This window comes from Denticeps clupeoides, chromosome 3 (genome assembly GCF_900700375.1).
Source record: "Denticeps clupeoides chromosome 3, fDenClu1.1, whole genome shotgun sequence".
Lineage (NCBI taxonomy): Eukaryota > Metazoa > Chordata > Actinopteri > Clupeiformes > Denticipitidae > Denticeps > Denticeps clupeoides.
Window position 1 is genome coordinate 12,723,687 of NC_041709.1, and position 22,447 is coordinate 12,746,133.

At 39.4% G+C, this 22,447-nt stretch overlaps 1 protein-coding gene across 1 annotated transcript in view; it reads right to left on the reverse strand.

Annotated features, from left to right (window-relative positions):
* Window positions 1-22,447, reverse strand: part of gfra2b (GDNF family receptor alpha 2b) — a 44,756-nt gene that overhangs the window by 18,418 nt on the left and 3,891 nt on the right. The window contains exon 3 of the mRNA XM_028973055.1: window positions 8,738-8,809. Coding sequence (XP_028828888.1) covers window positions 8,738-8,809 — 72 coding nt within the window. The remainder of the gene's footprint in view (window positions 1-8,737; window positions 8,810-22,447) is intronic.

Genomic DNA, 22,447 nt, shown 5'->3' on the forward strand with positions numbered 1-22,447 from the left:
GTCAGGATTTGGCCCAGAATTTGATTGACAGCATGGCAGGGCAAATTGCAGAGGTCTTGAAAAAAAAAAATGGGACAACACTGCACATATTTACTCTTTGCATAAACTTGATGTAATTGTCTGTAAAAGCCTCAGAAACATATTAAAAAATCTTACAAAAAGAAAACTGAAGCAGCAAACTTTGTGAAAACCAGTATCCATGTCATTCTCAAAACGTTTGGCCATGGCTGTTGCACCTACGCAGTACCTCTCCTCAACCCGGATTTCAGGCTTTCGGCTCAAATGGTAATCAGTGCTGTTAAGAGTGGTGATTATTTGGATTGTTGCATTTTATTTCATATTCTGCTACATATTTCTATATATTTTGATGGGGCAACACAATTTCATACCAGTATGATTGCACAGTTTGAACAGTTCTGTAAGCAGTGCACCTGCATGTGTATACTGCACATATGTTGCTTTTGGAGGCGGTGTAGTATGAATGAGCAAAGAGTCTAGATTCTGGAAAGTGTTCACTGAATGCATTACAAATGCTTTCTATGAAGTGCATTATGACTTCCGACAGTGCGACTTTACTTTCGATCCACGTTTGTGAGCACCTGACAAAAAAAACAACTCTAATCATTTCTCCAAAACACCTTCAACAAACTTACTTCATGCCGGTCTCACAACACTCCCAACCAATTTAACTCAAAAAGGACCTTGAGTACAACTTAATGCAACTTTTCTTCCACATAAACAATGTCACAATAACCCACAACACAAATATTTAACTGATTAATAAAATGAGGCTACATGATAATTAAAGAGGTGCTGGTCATGGTACTGAATTCTGTTTTGTTAGGGGATTAAACTAGGGCTGTTAAAAATATATATTTTTTTTAGGTTTAACATGTTACAATTCAGTTTGGTGGTGCATGACACAACCCCCATTCAAAGTGGATGGCAACTGCCTCCTTTTATGCCTTCAGCATGCTGTTACGGCCTGAGCATCTTTCCCACTCTTGTCACCTTAATAGTTTATAATAATACGCAATAGTTTGTTGTATTATAGCAAACTCTAGAATTAATCAAGTGAGTACACCCCTAAGTAAGAATGCCAATACTTTGTGTGGCCACCATTATGCTCCAGCATTGCCTTAACATTCTTGGGCATGGAGAACAAAACTTTCCTTACATGGCCGGAGGTTGTTCGCATCACACTGAGGTGATGGAAAGTTTAACAAAACAAGTTTATCAAACAATGTTATTCAAAGCCAAACCAAGCTGTTGCACACTGTGTAGTGTCCATTTAGGTTAATAAGAGTCCTAACCCTGTGGTTTGCCTCAGTGCTAGCATACTAGCTTTCTTTAGCATCAAAGGGAAATTGATCTCATTTTTGTCACTAGTTTTAAGGGTACAGCAAATGTGCCCTGTTATGCAAATGTATGCTGATACATTGCATGAAAGTGTCATATACAATGTAAGATGTCTATTTCATTTGTTTGTGAAGCCACTAACTGTGAGGTACAACCTACAGCACCTGGGGTCAGTACTGCTGATGCTTGCTCATGTGCATTTTTTCATCAAATATACTGTTTAAATATCCTGCTGCTGGTCTGGTCCATATGTGATATTCTGGTTCATGATGGTTGAGATCTTTGTGTATATCGTCTTCTGCACTCTGCCTCTGTAGCTCAAGCATCAGCATGTTCTTTGGCACAAAAAAAAACAAACACTTTTATACCTTAACAGAGAAAGCATTTAGGGTCAATGGTCCTCATTTATAAATATCAGCGGCTGAAATAGAACTCAATTTAAATTCTCAGTTTAATATTCTTTGAAGGCATTTTCTTCCACATCAGCAAATCGCTTCATGGCAGCTACAACTAACATCCCCTTCATAGTTTTGATGCCGTTGGCATCAATCACATGTACTACTATAGCATCTGTGGGGGTGGTTGTGGGTAACACACCAGAAGACCCAGGTTCAAACCCCACTTACTACCATTGTGTCCCTGAGCAAGACATTAACCCTAAGTTACTCCAGGGGGGACCGTCCCTGTAACTACTGATTGTAAGTCACTCTGGATAAATGGGGCAGTGGTGGCCTAGTGGTTAAGGAAGCGGCCCCGTAATCAGAAGGTTGCTGGTTCGAATCCCGATCTGCCTAGGTACCACTGAGGTGCCACTGAGCAAAGAACCGTCCCCACACACTGCTCCCTGGGCGCCTGTCATGGCTGCCCACTGCTCATTCAGGGTGATGGGTTAGATGCAGAGGACAAATTTCACTGTGTGCACTGTGTGCTGTGCTGCTGTGTATCACGTGTGACAATCACTTCACTTTCACTTTCTTTCATAAGGGTGTCTGATAAATGCTGTAAATGTAAATGAAGAGCTGACTCTTTGTGTCAGTTCTTCAAATGGACCCAGAACAGATGCAGTCTTCTCCACTGGTTACCCGTGCTACTGTCAGGGAGATCGTATTCGGACTAATATATTCATAGCACCCATTTCTGCTTGATCAGGGACCTTGATCATGTAAAAGGTGCTATTCCAGTGAGTTTGTACGCACTTGTTCGGTACTCGAGAAGTCTGAGTTTTTCCAGAATAAAAAATTTCCCCTTATGACGATTTGACGATCCGGCTATCTGAGCTGCTGCTTTCTGAACAGCGAAGCAGAATGGACAAAGCACTCTGTATACATATGGCCATTTCTAGCCACTGCAGGACCATAGACAGGCTAGGGGAACTAGTATAACCCCACAAAGTCAAACTTCCATGTCAGGGTACCTTTAAACAAAAGCCCATTCACACTGAAATGTAATTGTTGTGCTATGTACACACGCAGTGCTCCACACATTCACACGCTCTCTCCCTACTGGATGCTCTTGTTTGCTTGCTCTAGTTTCCTGGATATTTCATTCAATTTGTGGGCATCAGGGAGCCCCTATCAACATGTGGGAGACTTTTGGGAACTTTGAATGTGTGGCAGCTGTGTGTAAGTACACACAAAAAAAATACACATTTCTGCCATTTTTAACCTGATTGAGAAAAATTGTTTTTTTTATAACTGAATTTTATAATTGTTTAGCCCTACCCTGTATCAATGAATATCCTGACCAGAGTTTTATTGCCACATGGGAAGGGATAAAATTATCTGAGTAGAAAAAATATGTAATATCCTCGACTTTACTCAGTATGCCATAAATGATAAAATTCTTTGAGTACACATACGCAATGGCCAATTAGCACTTTGCCAGGGCTACCTTGTTATCTCTCTGACAGACAAGGTTTTACAGTATCTCCAGCTCAAAGCCCTTCCCTGAGGCATTCTCACCCATGTTTTATTTAAGCTGTGTGAATCAAACAGAGGCTTCAAAACAGATCTCAAAGAAGCTCAGGTTTTTGCAAGGTCATGTTAGTGCAAAGCATATATGTCAGCTGATTTCCTCCAAGGAAAGCAACCTTGCAACTAAAAGCTGCAGCACTGCCCCTCTCACCCATCCCTTTGTACCAGTGCTATGATATTAGAACTCTTTGTACTCAAATACTGACATGGAGCATAGAGACTAAACTCCACTGATTATTGTGCCTCAATCAATTGTAATGGTCCGAAATAAGGCTTTAACTATTAGACTCCTGAGTCATTGACTCTTTAGGATAATATAATGTAAATAAACTGAACAAAGTAAAATGAATGTGAAATTTCACTCTGCTTATACAAACGATAATGAAGCACAAGGCAGCATAACCTTCTCATCCAGTTGCTATTATCTGTAGAAATGTGATGTATGGCCATGTTGGTAATTGGAGCTTCTGCAGCTATAACCCCAAGGATAGGATAGGGCCGTTAAGGGATTTTAGGACAGAGACAACACACAGCCCCATTCTCTAACAATTACTATTGCCATAGCTTCTGTCAATCCATACAAGCCCACTGTTATTCTCCAAAGTGCCGAAAGACACAGCACCATAATCATTTGTACGATTCTCTCATGAAAAAAAAGAGCTCAGAAATAGTCAAAGGGCAGCAAAGATGTGAAGTATGATGTTGAATCTGTTTTTTTCTGCTTTTTACTTCTTTTAGGTGTTCTGAGCATACTTTAATTATTTGCCATATCACCTTCAATTTGCCACAGACATAATTTTGTTGCTCTTTTCATACTTTCTGGACAGGCAAGCAGAATTTAAGGTTTAATTACATATTTTTTACACAACACTGTACATATTCAATAGCAAAATGACATACATACTTTTAATTGGACCTTGCAGAGAATTAACATCATTAATATGTGACCTGGGAACAGTATGATGTGCGTATGTGATGTGAATGGGGTGAATGGGATTGAAGCTATGTTTCTTTTTTGTGCTGATCCCTGTTGGGCAGGTTGTTCCACTATGCAGAATTAGAAAAAGAATGTGAACATTATTCTGATTAAATGTGCTGTAGAATACAAAGTTCAGTGAACACAGAGAAAATGTAAAAATATTACTAACAGTCATGTGCTGGTACTCATACTTGGTCAACTTTCCCAATACTTACAACCACATTGTAATGCATTGCAGTAATATGAACAAATAAGCACATTCTATTGAAAACACATAATTTGTTTTTCATGGGCATTTTCAATTAAACAAACATCCTTTAATGAAAGGAACATGTCCAGTCATTTAACCTCTGTTTTCACAGGATTCCCTTTAAGGGTGCTTAATGCTCTGGATTTTTTTGGAACTGACCCCCTACAGCTATGTAAAGCCTGGTACTAGAAATGTTATGTTTAGCATTATAATGATGTACATATTATTATGTATAATGATATAATTGTGTTTTATTTTATATATATAATTGAAGTTAATATGAAATCTACACACTTCACAAAGTGTTAGAAATGTAGTAATGTAAATCTAGAAGGGGAAAATGGACTCCAGAGTTAAACATTTGATCCTCTTAGCCCCTATTAATAGATCCTATTAATAAAGGAAATAATAAATGAAATGTAGTAATTTATCAAGCAATTAATTAAATAAGCATACATATTAGTTTCAACCTCCCATAGATGGAGGTGCTGTTGGAATTTGTCTTCTTTAAACATGACATCTGGGGTCTTTTTGCTACGGAAGTGTGTGGTGTCATCATGCTAAGATCTATAAAGCTTCAAAAAACATTAAAGTTTTGGACACATCAGAAACCTTAGGGATTTAAAAAGTGGCAAAGGCTTCAAACCTTGGCATATTTGTCCAGGACTGACCACCCCGTAATTTCAGAGTGAGAGCAGACTGTTTGATGTTCAAAGAGGTTACCAAGAACCTGCAAATTTCATGAGATATCTGGAGGTTATCATTGCAAAATCACCATCTTCAACCTGAACTGCAATATTTCTTCCCTGTTTTGAGAAGGTTCAAGAGAATATCCATACTCAAAACATTAAGACATTAGTTCAACTTTATTTTAAATATTAAACATAAATGCTACATTCTCTATTGACTTCATAAACAGCACAACATGTTGTTTTCAATTGAGCAGCCCTTCATTAAAAAAGGAACATTTTTCATGACTGTTACGCAGAGTCACTGGGTGTTTCGTAACAATTAGGGACGCAGTGATCCGATACATGTATTGTATATTGATCAAATAAAGATTCAAATCAATTAGAATGATTATCGGTAAAAGTGTGTCAATCTAACTGATCTAGTCAGTTAAATTGAAGATTATTAAATGCTTAATTTGCATGTGTGCACTACATCCAGCGAACATGCTCTCAGTTAAAGCAAACATGGCACATACTGCACTGTGCTATGAATCCCAGTGTTTTTTTTGCAAGCCTTGACTCAGCAAAGCAGCCAGTGACAGGGGCACATCGAGCCTCTACAGAGTTGAATTTTGTCATTTTGTGCGTGCTGTGACACGTGACTAATAGAAATAAAGCATCAAAGCGGCTCTCAGTCCAAGATAGAGGTGAGGTTGATAATAGAATGAAGTGAAAAGTGAAGTGATTGTCCTTGTGAATCACAGCACAGCACACGGTCCACACAACGAAATGTGTCCTCTGCATTTAACCCATCACCCTTGGTGAGCAGTGGGCAGCCATGACAGGCGCCAGGGAGCAGTGACATATAGTTATTAATGATAAAGGTGGTGCACAGAGACACTTTAACCACGCCTACTTAATGCTTTTAGGTGAGCAGTAAGAGCATCTGGTCACCTTTGCTGTGATGTCAATATTTGCTGATTCTTTTTGCCCTTTTTGTATATTCAGTTTGTATTTTATTTATTGTGTTTGTTTGCTCTAGTTTGTGATTGGATTTTTATAACATAGTACATTTTCATTTCTGATGTTTGTTTCACTTTTCTATTATTATAAATGTCCCCACAAGTCCCCACAATAAGAAAGATTATTCATTAACTACTGGTAGTGGATCAGAACACTGGATCAGCCAATATCCAACGTCAAGGTATTGGAATCATTATCGGAACTGATAAATCTGGATTGTTGCATCTATAGTTACGATCCCCTTTGGAAATCAGACTGTGCACCCCTAGTTGTGACTGTCGGCAACCTGCATATATATACTTTCAAAAAGACCATGCAACACTGGCAAGTTTGCTAATGAGCTGATAAATAAAGAAGAGACCTCTTTGTACAAAGTTCAAACTGAAACAGCATGTGTGTTTGTCACAGATCATATACAGATTTAGGAAAGGAGCTTCATACCCAAACATAATGCATATTAATGTAAATCTTTTGGTTTGGTGCATAGGCATTTGTACGATGGCCCAGAAGGGTCAACACAAATGCAAAAACCACAACACGAATGCAAAAGCTGCTACATGAATGCAAGTTACGCACAACAGAAGTTACGGAACTTACAGACATTGTGTTCATATATCAATCATATTTGCATGTAATATTTGATATATGAACACAGTTTCCATTATCCCTTACATAAAAACAATACTGTGAGAAATGACAGGCATTATGACAGGCATTAATAAATGTTTCCTAGTGCAAATGTTTTCTGGAATATAACTGCAGGTGTGTGTAACTTTCATTGTGCGTAACTTCTGCTTTTGCAACAATACAAATGCAAGAGCCATGGAACATTATGCACAACGGACGTTAAGACCCAATGGAAACGAGGCTCATTACTTTTAGTGAAGCAGTGATGCTAAAAAACATTTATTAATGCCTGTTATAATTAGCAATGTTATTTGCTGTGATGTGTTTATGTAAGATACAGTGAACACTGTATCATATATCAAATATTGTGTGCAATATAAAAACATTGTATATGCAAATTAAGTGTCTGTAACTTCCAGGGAGCACTACCACTCACTTACATTTTTACATTTTACAACATTTATCAGACGCCCTTATCCAGAGCAACTTACAATCAGTAGTTACAGGGACAGTCCCCCCTGGAGCACTTTAGGGTTAAGTGTCTTGCTCAGGTACACAATGGTAGTAAGTGGGATTTGCATTGCATCAGCATTGGATATTGTTCAAAAAATGCTTCTCTGTACTTCTACTCTAACTGAAACCACTGGTATCACTATCATCTTACCTAATTCTGAATGGTTCTGACAGTGCTCAACTGGAGTTTTTCCAGATTTGCAGAAATTCTATGGAAACATTGACTTTCTTTTCAATGCTTCTTGCTCTGGCATTTAAAAAAAGTAGCAGGTGGGGTTTCAGAACAGAGTTAATAAATAGCGTGGCTGGTCACCAATTTGTAGATGTGCAATGCACAGTCTGAGAAAATCAGAAATGTATTATGGTTAATGAGATAGTTAAAACAACTACAATGAATCATGAAGAGAACCATTCCAACTTGATAAAGTGATTCTGAAATGACCTTGATAAACAGTTAGGGATAAACACCATATAAACATGGCCATGGGAAAGAAAGATGCTTGCTATATTTTTTGCCCTGTCTTATGTAAGGATATAGATTACAGCTAGTGTAGTTAAAATAATGAGAAATGTGAACTGTCGCATAAGGAAATTGGAAAGAAAATAGCTTTTCCTTGACAGGATGGAGGATGGCTTTCGTTCCACCCAATCAGTGAGGGAGGCAAACATGTTTTTCTCTTTCATATTGGTATTCACAGTAACTCCCTTTCACCTGGAGCCCTGCAAGCCACAAAAGTGTTCTTCAATCGCTTGATATTGTTACAACCCAGATCCCTATAAATACATCCCAGTATGCTTGAGTTGTAATAGAAAACGCAATGTGTTTAGAGGTCAGAGCAAAGGAAGGGAAATTGTGAAATCAAGGTCCTGCTATCAGATGAATTTTTAACTTCTGCATTCAAACGTTCTGTATCGACTGAAATTGGATTAAGCCTGAGGGACTATTATCATTAAAATGCAGGTTAAAAATATTTCTTTTTTTCAATGATAAGTAATATTCATATCAAAACAATGGAATGCATACATTTTTTATTGAATAAAAACAAAATGTTATCTGAATGCAGTGAATTAAATTTTCATCCCTCACAATGACAAAGCAGAGTCAGAAGTCCCAAAGCTCCATGCACACCTTAGCGTCTCCAATTCCCTCCTTCAGAACCATCCAATTACAGAATCATCTGCGCTGACTGATATGAAAAGGATGAAAAAACCATGAGGAGAAGAAGGCAGCCTTAACCTTGAAAAGAACCAAGCTAGAAGAGTCCTTTGTGCATTCAGTGCGCTGAGGAAGTGTCTTTATTTTGAAACAGCCAGACAGAAACAATTACACTGCGAGCCTTACCTGAAATAATGGAGGCGAGCCGAAATTCATCATGCATTGTTTCATAAGGGGAGGTCTCATAGAACTCTTCACCTGTGAAAGAAAAGAAAATTGTGTTTACATGATTGTTTTTTTCGCATCTGCTGTTTTTTTTTCTATCATGCTTTATTTAGAATTGAAAAACATATGTAAAGCTCAGTTCAGTACTTTGTAATTACAGAAATTAGCAGCCTATCCTTTATGGGAAGTGCACTCACACACACACACACACACACACACACACACTCACACACACGCACATACACACACAGTCCTACAGGAGTAAATGCGCTGTAAATATGAACTGAGCTTATTCCGACAGCCAGCTGTGTAGAAAAATTCAGTTCAATATTTGTCCCCCAGCACTCAATTCCTTTGCCTGCCTGTTTTTTTTTTTTTTTTTTGGGGGGGGGTTCAGTCCTTTAGCGTTTATAATCCCATGCATTTATTCTGCCCACACTGTGCTGGAACTGGTCTGTTTCTTGATCTCACAGAGGAGAGACTGCAGGCCAAGATACCGGACCGGATGCTGCTTAGATGTTAGACATGTTTCATTTGGGAAAATAAATCTATTTGTGCATGTCATCACCTCAATTACTCATCACCTAAATTACACACAATTAAACAAGCATAAAGTCTCACATGCATGATTCCTCTAAGACTGACACCAGGAATGAGTGAACTCAAGGATGCAATAGAAATCCCTGGTTGATATTTTGCAGTATACAAGTACATATAAGCCTACATTGGACAAGCAACATATTGAGTACTGAGTATTCATATTCAGGTATCAGGGAACCTGGGAGTGATATGCAGCCCAAATGAAAAGTGAAGTGATTGTGAAACACTGCAGCACAGCACGCTAGGCCACTTCCCTGTTAAAAACATGAGCCCTGTGGCAACATGGAAACAGATAAGAAAGGACAATAGAGCAACGGGATAATTTCTACATTCTGAAGTGTACTTTTAAACCCCACAACTAATAATTAATCATAATAGCATAATACCAAGGTGTTGTGCTATTCTTATTATTACATTACGTTTAAAACACACCTCTGAATAATGAGTTAGTAAAAGTCTGTCCACTTTCACTTCTGCATTCTCCTATGCATCAGATTGCCAAAAAAGAGCCCTAGATTTTTCAGTTTTCAGTGTCCATCTTGCATGATGGTTGTCCATGCAGGGACAACAGCTTAAATTCCTGTGTTTTCAAAAGTACCTTACTAATGATGTCCACATGTATTAGATACAGCTCATTCCATTATGAAAATGACCTTTGGTCAGAGCTAATGACACAAGGAATTTGGGATAATAAGTCTCTGGGAGTCCAAACTGCTGCAGGTTTCAAGAAATTGGTAGGATCATCGAGGGTGTGTGGGATGGGGCCACTGAAGTCTAGATGTAGAAAATAGGGACAATCTACTGACCTAACAAAAATAAGTAGATCACATGGGCACCATTTGGCATAGAGGTCTGAATCTTCACTGGTCTCACAATTCGATTACGATTACAATTATCAGTGCCTCGATTATCTATGAATCGTGATGCATCCCATAAATTATCTACAGTATTTCACATGATGCTTTCAAATACAAGAGTTAAGGTCTCGTTCACCCATTTGATGCTTTGATTTGCTACGATGAGCAGAAAAACTGTTGGTGCACACCTGACACCACAAAGGACAGAAAAATGCCTGGTCCAGACATCAGTAGCTTCAGTGGAGCACGGACTGAATGAACACCTTTTTTCTACTCATTGAAGCAAATCTAAAGCGGCTTTCAGAACAAATGTGGCATGCGCTGCGCTCGCCACATGGTTTGCGCTCCTTCTTTAAAAAAAAGTTGTGCTCAAGGCATCGCATTTGCCATGGGGCTCAGTGCAGAAAATACGTGTGGTTTTCTAAACTCCCGGTTGGATGATAATGTCATGTTGTAGATCTCTGGGCAAGCAGAGACTGATAAGATCAGTGTTTCCTCCATTGCGTGTTTGTTTCAAAGTGGCAGACTGCTTTGATTATATTGGTCGCACGAAAATGTGTCACGGCTGCAGTGGTCAAAATGGAACTATTTCGCCTTTGACTGCTATGCACACACAAGATCGCTGAGTGGCATGCTGCGTTTCTTAGGCACCAGGGTCACTTGTGGGTGAGTGATGATAGGTTCATCCCGGTCCGGTTCCCCGAATAGTCAAAACCATTCGGCACCATTGGCGTTGTTTTGGTCCTCCACCGTCTGCCCTACTCTCTTCCTCATCCAGAAAACCGTGCCTGGACATGCCGCTTCTCGCTTCTCCTCACCTTCTCACACTGCCAGCAAGAAGACATGGTGCCTACCTTGATCGCAGTCAGCTTTTGAACTATTGACCAATGTTCAACCACCCGTTTATATATCTGAATAAGGTCGTAGCCCAGCAGCTGTGTGTGCACCTCAACAGCAACAACATTCATGAAGTATATCACTCATGATCTTTCTACTCATGATCACTCTACTCTAATCAACCGGTTAAGAGAATTTTGTTGGGATTAAGGGAATAGCCCTCTCCTGGTTCAGGTCATATTTGATGTTTGATATCAGTTTGTGGAGATTAATGGTGAATCTTCTTCACATTGTTAAGTGGAGTTTGGTGCTCCAGGTTCTGCCTTAGGTCCGTTGCAATTTTTCTAATACATGTTACCTTTAGATCATGTTATTCGCAAACACTGTATTAACTGTCACTACTATGCCGATGGCACACAATAGTATGTACTAGCAATGCCTGACGAGAGGCAGCAGCTGAGAAGAATAGAGAATTGTTTGAAGGACATTAGACACTGTATGCTCACCAAATTTCTTCAGTAAAACCCTGATAGGATAGAAGCTCTGGTACTTGGGCCTCATGCAGCCAGACTGTCTCGACTACATCAAATCTCTGGCCTTTAGCCGACACCCTTATCCAGCGCGACTTACAACGTGCTTTCATGTAGCCATCAATGAAGTAATCGAATGAAGTAATGAATAGTCTTTCTATCTCACAAGTAAAAGTGTGAAGTAAAGGTGTCCTTATTGATGCAGGTCTTTCATTCGATCCACATGTAGATAGTATCACAAAGTTAGAAAGCTTTCACCTTAGAAATATCGCAAAGATAAGCAATATGATCTCAATACATGATGCAGAAAAGTTGGTCCACGCCTTTATTACATCATGGTTAGATTACTACAATGCATTACTTCTAGTAAGTGCATGAGTAAACTCCGGCTAGTTCAGAATGCCACAGTGAGAGTTCTAACTAGAACCAGAAATTATGATCATATAACCCCAGTCTTAAATTCACTGCACTTGCTACCCAACAAATTTAGGATTGACTACAAAATTCTACTCTTGACCTATAAAGCACTTAATGGTCTCGCCCCGAGTACATTGAGTACTTTTAGTTATTTATGGTTATTTTTAATCTGCCATGGCCTATGTGTTTGAAGAGTGGGCTCCTTGCTGGTACCCAAAGTACAGAAGGTCACATCTGGGAGCAGATCTTTCTTTTATAGAGCTTCACAGTTGTGGAACAGCTTGCCAGTCAGTGTTCGGGATTCGGACACAGTCTCTGTGTTTAAATCTAAACTGAAAACACATCTGTTCACACTGGCCTTCTGATAAAATCCCAGAAGTGTCAATTATTAAGTCCACTTTAATGCACGTCTAGTCAAGCACAGACAGTGTTAAATTCACCTTAGTTAGGCTGTCCTAGTTTGGGTACCTGGCAACTATTACACAAATGTGCCATCATAATTTCTTTACCAGTCATATGATGCCCCCCATCTGCCGCTGCTTCGGTTTGTACTCTCTGACCACCTCCAGAGTCCAATAATGAGACTACCAGAGGGAACCTGGTTCATGGCAATGAGCTTCTGACAAGATGTACCACATCCAACGTAATGGCTAAAGCTTCAGGAATCTTCAAATGGACCAGTAGAATTATAATGGACTAAAACCTACTCCAGACCGGAGTTTCATGTTTGTAATGTGTAATGTTCACTGTCGGGTCTTTGTTATGTTACATGTTGACCATGGTATCGGATGTCTCCCCTGTCCTGTTCTTCACCAATTAAACCCCTGTTTCGTGACGTCGTGCGAATGCGTCCTTCTTCTTCGTCATCTCGTCTCGTCATCTCCGTTCACCTGCCTTGCCATGCCAGATGGTTGTGACAATGATCAGCCACAGTGCAACTGAGGTGCCACTGAGCAAAACAACGTCCCCACACACGGCTCCAATTACAGGAAGGGGGTCCCTCTCTTTCACTCCTTTTTATTATTTTCTCTCTCCTAGAGTTTGATTTTTTATGGAGTTTTTTCCTTGTGTGCAGAAGGACAAGTGTGAAGGTGTTAACTGTAGGTCCTGCCAAAGCCCACTGAGACATACTGTATGTGATTATGGACTATATAAAAAATGTATGTTATTGTCACAATGGCTGGACATGGCATGGAAGAAGGACGCATATGCACAACGTCACGAAACAGGGGTTTAATAGATGGACAAGACAAGGGAAACAATGACTCAATGCAAACAGACACAAACAGGGCAGCTTTATACAATCATACAAAGGTGAACACAATCAGGAAACATATTAACATTGGAATAACATGAAACTGCGGTCCGGACTCCTGCCGGACCAGATCATGACAGTTATTGTTGTTGTTACTGGTGTTCTGACAGATCACTATACTTTGTCAGAATAACAAAGTAGTGGTGGTCTTGCTAGGCAGTGGTGGCCTAGCAAGTAATGAACCGGACCCATAATCAGAAGGTTGGTGGTTCAGAAGTGTGTGGGCAAAGCACCGTCCCCACACACTGCTCCATTCCTGCCCGCTGGTCACCAAGGGTGATGGGTTAAAAGCAGAGGACACATTTCGTTGTACGCCGTGTGCTGTGCTGCAGTGGCCACAATCACTTCACTTAAATACCTGTAGAGAAAATTGATAACCATAACACTTTTTTCTTTAATTGTTTCTATTCCTTTAATTGTACAATTACAATTTCTAAAGATTAATTTCAACACCCCTAATTTGGCATAGGACCTTATTATTAATAAGGTTTACCAATAAGATCTAAATGTAAATGACTTTCCAAATGTTAAATCACTAGTGAAATAACAGGGATCTGATTATAGTCAAAGGTATGGGTTTGGATCTTCCACAAACAATGTGGCCTTCAGTTTCATTAATCCTCTTCTCTCCCACTTCTGCTGTGACAGGTTCAATTTAGTCTCCTCAGCACCTTTGTGTACATGCTTGATGTACCACCAACAAGGATGTCTTTTATGGGATCATCTGGGATCAGGGGTTTATCTCTGGGTGTCACTGAGCCTTTCTGGCATGTGTCTCAGAGGCGCAGTGCTGGAACTTGCTGCGTGGCCAGCTTTATGTGATTTCCCGTTATACCTCAATGGGTTAAGCCTTGACTACCGTAATCCGAGCGTAGCCAGCCGTTCTGTGGCCGCTTCCCAAAAACATATGAATTCTCCCAGAGGGAGAGTGCTGGGAAAACTCAAATGAGGCAGATGAGCCAGAGATAGGCTAATTTGTCCCTATTACATTCAGGGCATGTGGAGAACTTTACATAAATTAGACACATAGAGTCACAGGTTTTTGGCTTGTTTGCAGAGAACTCCATGCACCTAGGACTAGGGCTGGGCAATTATACAATCTTGATTGATGATCACCAAAAATTCTGCTTGATCTCAGTGATCAGCGTTGGGCATTTTTCATCATCATGATAAAAATGAGAGAAACAAGCATATTTTGTGTGTATTTATATTTCTTTTATCATGGCTACCCGACATTCCAAGTCTCACGGAAATTCCAGGATAGTGCCACCCTAATTCCTGCAAAATAAGGCCTTTTATTTCTTTATTTCTTAAGGGCCTAAGTTATTGGTTCATCATGGCAGAGGGAAAGTGCACACCCCCCCCCCAAAAAAAATAAGATATATTTCCCCGCAGACTACATGTTTTGCAAGTTTTGGTAGGTTGTGATGGTAGGTTGTAGGTAGGTTGTGATGGCCACATGGTGTGTTTCACTGCGTAAAGCTAGAAAAGAGTGAAATGGCCGATGAGGGCTGAAAAGAGTGAACAGAGCCGATGAGGGCAGAGATAGTTATGGTTTTATATGTTAATAAATTGTTTATTGTCTCCAGTGTATTTGGTTTCAGACTGGCAATATTGCTATAAATCATTATTGCTATAAAGATTGCAAAAGTATATCATTTAATATGAGAAAGTATATTGTGATCAGTTTTTTTTGCCATATCGCCCAGCTCTACCTAGGATATAATATTCACCACAGGAAAATGTACTGTGACTGCTCTACATTACCAGACATTTAAAGTCCAAAAAAGTCACAAATGGATGCAAACGTGTATGAGAAACTATTTAAAGTGATATAATTTATTTGATTGCACTCTATTACTTTTTCATTACTTATCTATTCACTTTCACAGTTAATCATAGTGTAATAAGTTTAAAATAAAGCATGCATTGCAACCATGAATCTATACAGATGTTACTCAGAAAAAGAAATGTTAGAAAATAAATTGCTCAACATTAAACAGATGTTACAACCAGATCCCAAGCAGACAGTCCATGTAATATACACAGGTAATTATACGGATGATTTACAGCAGGCAAGTGGGACTGTATCATGCAACTGGCACAAAACCAGTAGAAAACAAACAACCAAGGGTGAAGAAGAATGGTTAATTACATGAAGAACAAAAATGTCTAATTGGAGGGTATGACTGGTACACTCATCAGACAAATACTAGGAAAAAAGTCTGTGTTCATGACCAAATTGTTACAGAAACAAGAAACTCTGAGTTCACATGTGAAAAGAAATCAGGGGGAGAGCCAGGAATCTTTTTATTGTGGATGCACAGCAGCTATTTTACAACTACTTCAACTTTTGAGGAATATGGTACACTTTATGTAACTGCAAAGTTTGTGTAAAAAGTTTGTCAAAGAAATTTCACAAAATATGCTCACAAGAGGCTCATTTCCACTCACAACAAACATGTACTTTTTTACTGGGAAAAGAAGCTTTGTGGCTTAAAAAAGCTGCCATATGTTCTCTCATCACTCAAGCTGAAGTACTCACTCATTTTCTATACTCAAGAGAAAGCAATAAAATATGGGTTCTGAAACTACAGGTGTGAACCTTCACTGGTCTCACGATTACGGTTATCAATGCCTCGATATCGATGCATCACTTAAATTTTCCACATTGCCATATGATGTTTTCAAATACTGTGCGGATGCATTGATTTGCTTGTAACAGTTGTAACAGTTGTATATACTGGTAGTACTCCAGGTTCAAATCCCACTTACTTCCATTGTGTCCCTGAGCAAGACACTTAACATAAGTTGCTTCAGGGGGACTTTCCCTGTAACTACTGATTGTAAGTCGCTCTGGAAAAGGGCGTCTGATAAATGCTGTTAAGGTAAATATGTAATCTACTCCTTTAAATGCACATTCAGTGTTTTCTCAGGCAAGCAGGAACATCCATGGGTGTTTCAGCGAATTCTGTTTTATGCTTGCAGACTAAAACGGTGGTGATTCACCAGACCCCTTGAGCTGCTCTACAGCTGGATTTCCCCTCCTAACTGACATGCGCTGTTTCCTGTGCCTTTTTCGCATGACAGAATGACTGCGGAGTCACCCTGCGGAGTTAGCTGCTTTATGTGACAATGTGTCATGACAAGCCACCTTCATTGAGTACTTGTTTACATGAGGTGGCTGTTGGGTGCCAGGTGCACCACCTAGACCAGTTGTCAGTCCACTTGGTCACCCTGCCGTCCTCCCATCCTTCACCATGACTGCCAACCTCATTCAACCTCAACATGTCTACATGGACTCCCCAAGGACATTGTCTCTGACCAAGGACCCCAATTTGTGTGTGGATGGCATTCTGCCATCTCGTAGGTACTACCTGCAGCCTCTCCTCTGGCAACCACCTTCAAACCTGTTGAGAGCAGAGTTGGCCTACAACCTACAGGTCTCCAACGCTATGAGCAGTAGCCGTTTCAGTCAGTTACAGATACCAACAGGTCAACTTTGCTCACCAGGTACCTGCTGGTTGGGTCCCCACAGCTCGTCAACTGATCCAGGGCTGCCAACGTGCCTGGCCCAAAGCGTGGTCTGCCCTCATCTCCGCCACCCTTCACTTGGCCACCCAACACAACCAGTGACAAGGTGTCCCCGCAAGGTGTCTCCACAAGGTGGTCCCCAAATTCATCAGGCAGTTCCAGATCCTCAGCTTTCTCAATCCTGTTACCTATCTTCTTCAATTCCCTCCGGTCACAACCCTGATGGCATGACGAGGCAGATGAACGGAGACGATGAGAATAGATGATGAGGAAGAAGGACGCATTTGCATGACGTCAGGAAACCGGGTTTTAATGGGTGAAGAACAGGACAGGGGAGACATTCAGCAACAGGTGAACGTGTAACACAACAAACACCTGATGGCGAACAGAAATGAACAGGGCAGCTTTATCCATTCGACACAGGTGAAAACGATTAGGGAACATTACACGTGACAAATGTAAAACTCAACCCCTTTCGGACCGGATCATGACACCTCCCTCAATCAGTGTCCATCCAGTCTTCCATGTCAGCTATCTCAAGCCCTTTCTTACCTTCCTGGGCAATGCAACTGAGATCTTTTGGGGCAGTGGTGGCCTAGCGGGAAAGGGAATGGAAATCAGAAGGTACTGAGGTACCACTGAGCAAACCGTCCCCACTTAAAATACTGCTGCACAACAGCTAATACAGGGAAAAATATCCATATTCATAATAAATATATATGATCATACATGGCAATGATCCCATGGCTAAACACACCACAAACTCCATAAAACTACGACCATTTGTGCTGATTAGTGAAATAAATATGCCACTTTAAACAAAGAACTAATCACAGCATCAGACATCCTTGGCAGGATAGTAGCAGCATGACACATCTTGACTTAGAAATATTTGCCTTCATTAAAAGTGGGAAAACCTTTGTAATGATTTAATATGGTCTCATTTTTATATAATAAAAGCATAGCTCTTTTATGTCCAATGTATATGGAATACCTAATTTTTACATTACAGACTGAGAACTCAGAGAGGAAATTAAGTTGAAACCAGCTTTTAGAATTATTGTCAGTCCTATATACTCACTGAAAATTAGCACACCAGCCAATTAGATCAATAGAACATATTGTGTTTGGAGTGCAGACAAATCCTGGTCGAAAGATAAAAGCAGATTCATGTACTGAATTTAAAGCCTGGTCATGTGTACACAACAGCTCTACAAGTTTGACTGTAAACCACAGCATTTCCATTCTGATTTATATGCCTTCTTAATTACCTTAGACAATATTGTGATTAGAATTTCTAATTAACCTCATTATCAGCCCTCCTCCCAGTTCAGTAGCTGAAGAAGGCCAGTCTTAAGTGAATGCACTAATGGCTAAGATTCATCTTCATAACGGTTTCATGTGAGGGCAGAGGCCTGTTGCATAACTGTGAAAATACATGACTTACAGATGCGACCAAATGCTGGGAGTAAACAGCATTTGGCAGGAAATTAGAAAATGCCCTCTCTCAATAAAGTTGTATGAACAAATCTTACATTATCCCAACCCATTATTGAAATGAGCAGAGTGCTGACTGAACAGGCCCTTTGGAGAATTTAGGGCCATTTGGTGAGTAATTACTTACACTTAAATGCACTGTATGTAAATTTTGTGCTGAAAATGCATTATCGCACTCTGAGAGGTTTTTATTTATGCTGCTTAATGTACTAAAGCAGTATAGCAGGTGGGTGTTTCACAGCAGTGGAGGATGAGCTAAAGTGCACCCACACAAAATAAGGAGCTTTTACTGTATATCCTGGCATGAGTCGGCCTGTATGATTTTGGCCTATTATTATCAATATCAAAAGGTAGGTGGTGATGGGCACTGCACAGAATGGATGCATTTTGACACTTCCTTTCTCTCACCATACATGCATTAGTGAACCAGTCAGCAGTAATCAGAGTGAGGAGAGGCATGAATTTGATTTGGAGAATGCATCGCTCACAAGAAATAAGTCATGCAACAGTGGCAAAAAAAATAAAACAAATCCTGAAATGAACTCTGTAGGTGCCCTGTGTGTCTGTATACACGTCTAACACAGTACTAAATGATTAAGTGATTACATATTGTACTCATTTATCTGCAATAATTGGCAAAATAACTTTAATGAACAGCTTGTGTTCCTTCTACTTAGGCAAACTGTAGTTGGATTAAATTGTAATTTGTTTACTTGTGTATGAATTGTTTACATGGTTTTTACATGCTTTTAAAAATGGTTACTTCTTTATCTTGGCTATTCAAGTGGTTAAAGCAAACAGCAATGTTCCATTTTTACCCTCACAGTCAGGGTTGCTCAGGGTTCTAATAATTTGCGTTATTTAGACTAAGCACGTAACTGGTTGCAAATAAGCAGTAAATTGCAACAGACAGAATCTGTCTTATTATCATTAAAGCATGGTCCTGAAAAGCCCTTAATTTCTTTGTGTGGATTTAAAAAGCAACTATATGAATATTGACCTACAGGGCTTTGGATAAAATTACACGATGTAGCAAACAGTTTGAACAATTAATTGCATTTAGATTACAGTGAGAAGGTTCTGAAGAGTAATGCAGGCCCTTCAGCTGCATATGATGGTGGCGTACTAGTACAGCCAGTCATGGCACAAATTAAAATGAACACTAGTATTTTCTGACTAATCTATGTCTGGGAACAGTTATCAGGGTTTGCATTTGTTGTGCATATGCTGTTCCTTTGTAAAAATCAAAGAAAGCAATTAGCAAAGAAAGAACAATCTCCTAATGCATTAACGCAGCAGAGCAAATTTAATCTATTATAAAGCCCAGACAAGGTGCATTAAAGCGCCAAATACTAAATGACCAGGCAGCAATGAGAGTGGTTTTGTTTCACAATTTGTCAGGTACACAATAGCTAATGAATTCCGCCTTTTCCCATCTCCCTGCATGCATGCACATTTAATTAAAGCTTGGAGAAACAAGACTACTTTAGATTAAACATTCAGTTTAAGATCCTGCCCTCACTTCAGACCACTCTAGTGCTACGCTGAAAAAATAAACTTTATTCCAAGCCAAATTTTGGGCCCAAAATTATTAACATGTTAAATCTATCAGGATCTCACCCTCATGTGATCAGGCCACATAAAATCCAAGCAGATTGTATGAGCTCCTTATTTTACCCACCCTGCTTGCCACAAGTATAAAACCACCTGATTTGTATTGCTAATATGTTATTAATAGACAATTCACTTTTTTTCTAAATCCTGTTACTTATTTTCAAGTGTGTCTTTTCTGAACACTTGCTCATATTGAAATATTTAAAGAGAACCATGAAATAAATCTAGATGCTTTTTAATCTGATTACAGTTTGTGTATCTCTGACACAAACTGAATATTATTATTCGTATTCTGTAATCAGCTTACTTATAGAACTTAAAAGGCAAGTAGCTGGCTATTTGAACAAATTAATACGAACATTGCATGGGTATTTTGTCTACAGTCTTCATATACAATTTGAATAATTGTGCAATACATTTGTACGAGGCATGTGTAAAATGTCCGTTCATTTGGTTTTCTGTCATTGACAGGAACCAGATAACAAAATGATGAAAAGGATCTAAGGCAAAACTTCTACTTCAGGGAGTTTTGTCCATTTTTCTTGTTTCTTGTGTTCTCTTACACCCACTGCTATTTTGAGATGTATCCAGACTTTCAATCATGTTTAGATCAAGGAACTCTGAGGGCCATGCCAAAAACTTTGGTCTCTTGAGGTATATAGTTTGAGCTGTGATCATTATCTTGTTGTAGGACCCATTCTCTTTTCTCATTTGTACAAAAGCTGTGAAGTTTCCTTCCAACGCTTGCTGGTATTTATATGAATACATTTTCCCTCTACCTCACAAGCCCAAAACATTTTAACAGTAAAACTTTTTTTGTGTGTGTATTTTTATATTTGTTTTTGTTACATGGGTGGTAGTAGTCAAGTGGGTAACTATGAACCATGGACTTAAAAATGCTCAAATTATCTGTTTTTCTTTTTTAAGCACTACTGCACCTTATCATGTGACAGGTTGTTTTGTAATGGCAGAAATAGGCTACGCTTTGTAAATAGAGCTATACAAAATATAAAAAATTGCACATAATCACACACACAGACTACTTCATGACAGTAATATGACCGTTTTCCATGAAATGTAAATTACAGTGCTAAGCCAACAAGAGACTCACTACACTGTTCAAGCTATACAAGCTCTTCGGGGCAAAAAGAGAGAGAGAAAAAAATGCAACTTTAATTAACATGGACAGTTCAAAAATAAAAATTTGCATAGAGGCAAGTGAGGCAGTGATGCCCAGAGTGGTTGCTGGTATATTACATAATTGGCCCCAGTGTCCACTGACAAAGACACAGCAAGCTCTGCGCCTCACAAAGCTGGGTAGTAATGCCAAAGGAAAGGCCATTGGCTGGGGAAGGTCAACAGATTATTATTTTACATCGGCAGATGATAAAAGCACAATTAAAATTCTATGTTTGTCTTCTTTATGAGACATAAATAAATAAATAAACATATTTGTGAGGAAGGATGCTGTCCAAATGGAAGTCTCAGTAAATACTTAAAACATTAAAAAAGAAATGGCATGAGGTAGATCTCTAATTGGATGCAAAAGCTAATTCTGTTAACAGAAGTCTCTACTGACAAAAAATGTAAATTATGGGGACGGGGCCCCAGGAACAGCAGAATGGCAAAATACACTCTACGTTAGGGGTCACCAACCCTGGTCCTAAAGGGCACCAGTCCTGCACAGCTTAGGTCTTTCCATGTTCCGCCACACCTGATTCTACTGAAGAACTCAGTGATAATGAGTAGAGAATCAGGCGAGCTAAATGAAGGTCGAGCAAAAACGTGCAGGACAAGTGCCCTCCAGGACCAGGATTGGTGACCCCTGCCCTAAATACTTATACAAAGGATAAGGTAAAGCGAGGACTAAAAGAACTCAACTAAGGGAACTGATGGGAGAGAGATGTTACAAGTTCTGTACTAGGCATTTCATTCATTTTTTTTTTTTGCTTGTTCGTGTAATGTGACTGGACAATCCACAATGCGTCCATTTATTTTTCACACCCAACATTAATTTCACTTTTGCACAACCTTCAAACTTACTCCTTAGGGTCATCTAAAGAAGTAATGCGTGAGAGTTGTGCAACCAAAGTTAAATGAATGTTGTAGATGCCAGACTTCCTGTAGGCACAATTATATTCAATGAAAATCGCACTCTATTTTAAGAGAACCGCTGCAGGCAAGTCATACTTTTGCTAAATGTCCGTGGTGAAGAAACTGGGCTACAAGACCAAAACACGGCCCTCTCTGCAATATACCCTAATCATACTGTGATTTTTCACTTCAACTTGTGACTTCAGTAAAAGAAGTACAAAAGAATGAGTTTTAAGCCAACCAGTTTTGTCAACCCGAAACATGGTGTGGAAATGATTAAATATGCTCTGAGTGTACATTTAAAAAAGATGCACATCATAGGTGCATCAGTCAGTGCTGACTCCACAGTTGGTGCAACAGAAAGGCTTTCTTTCAT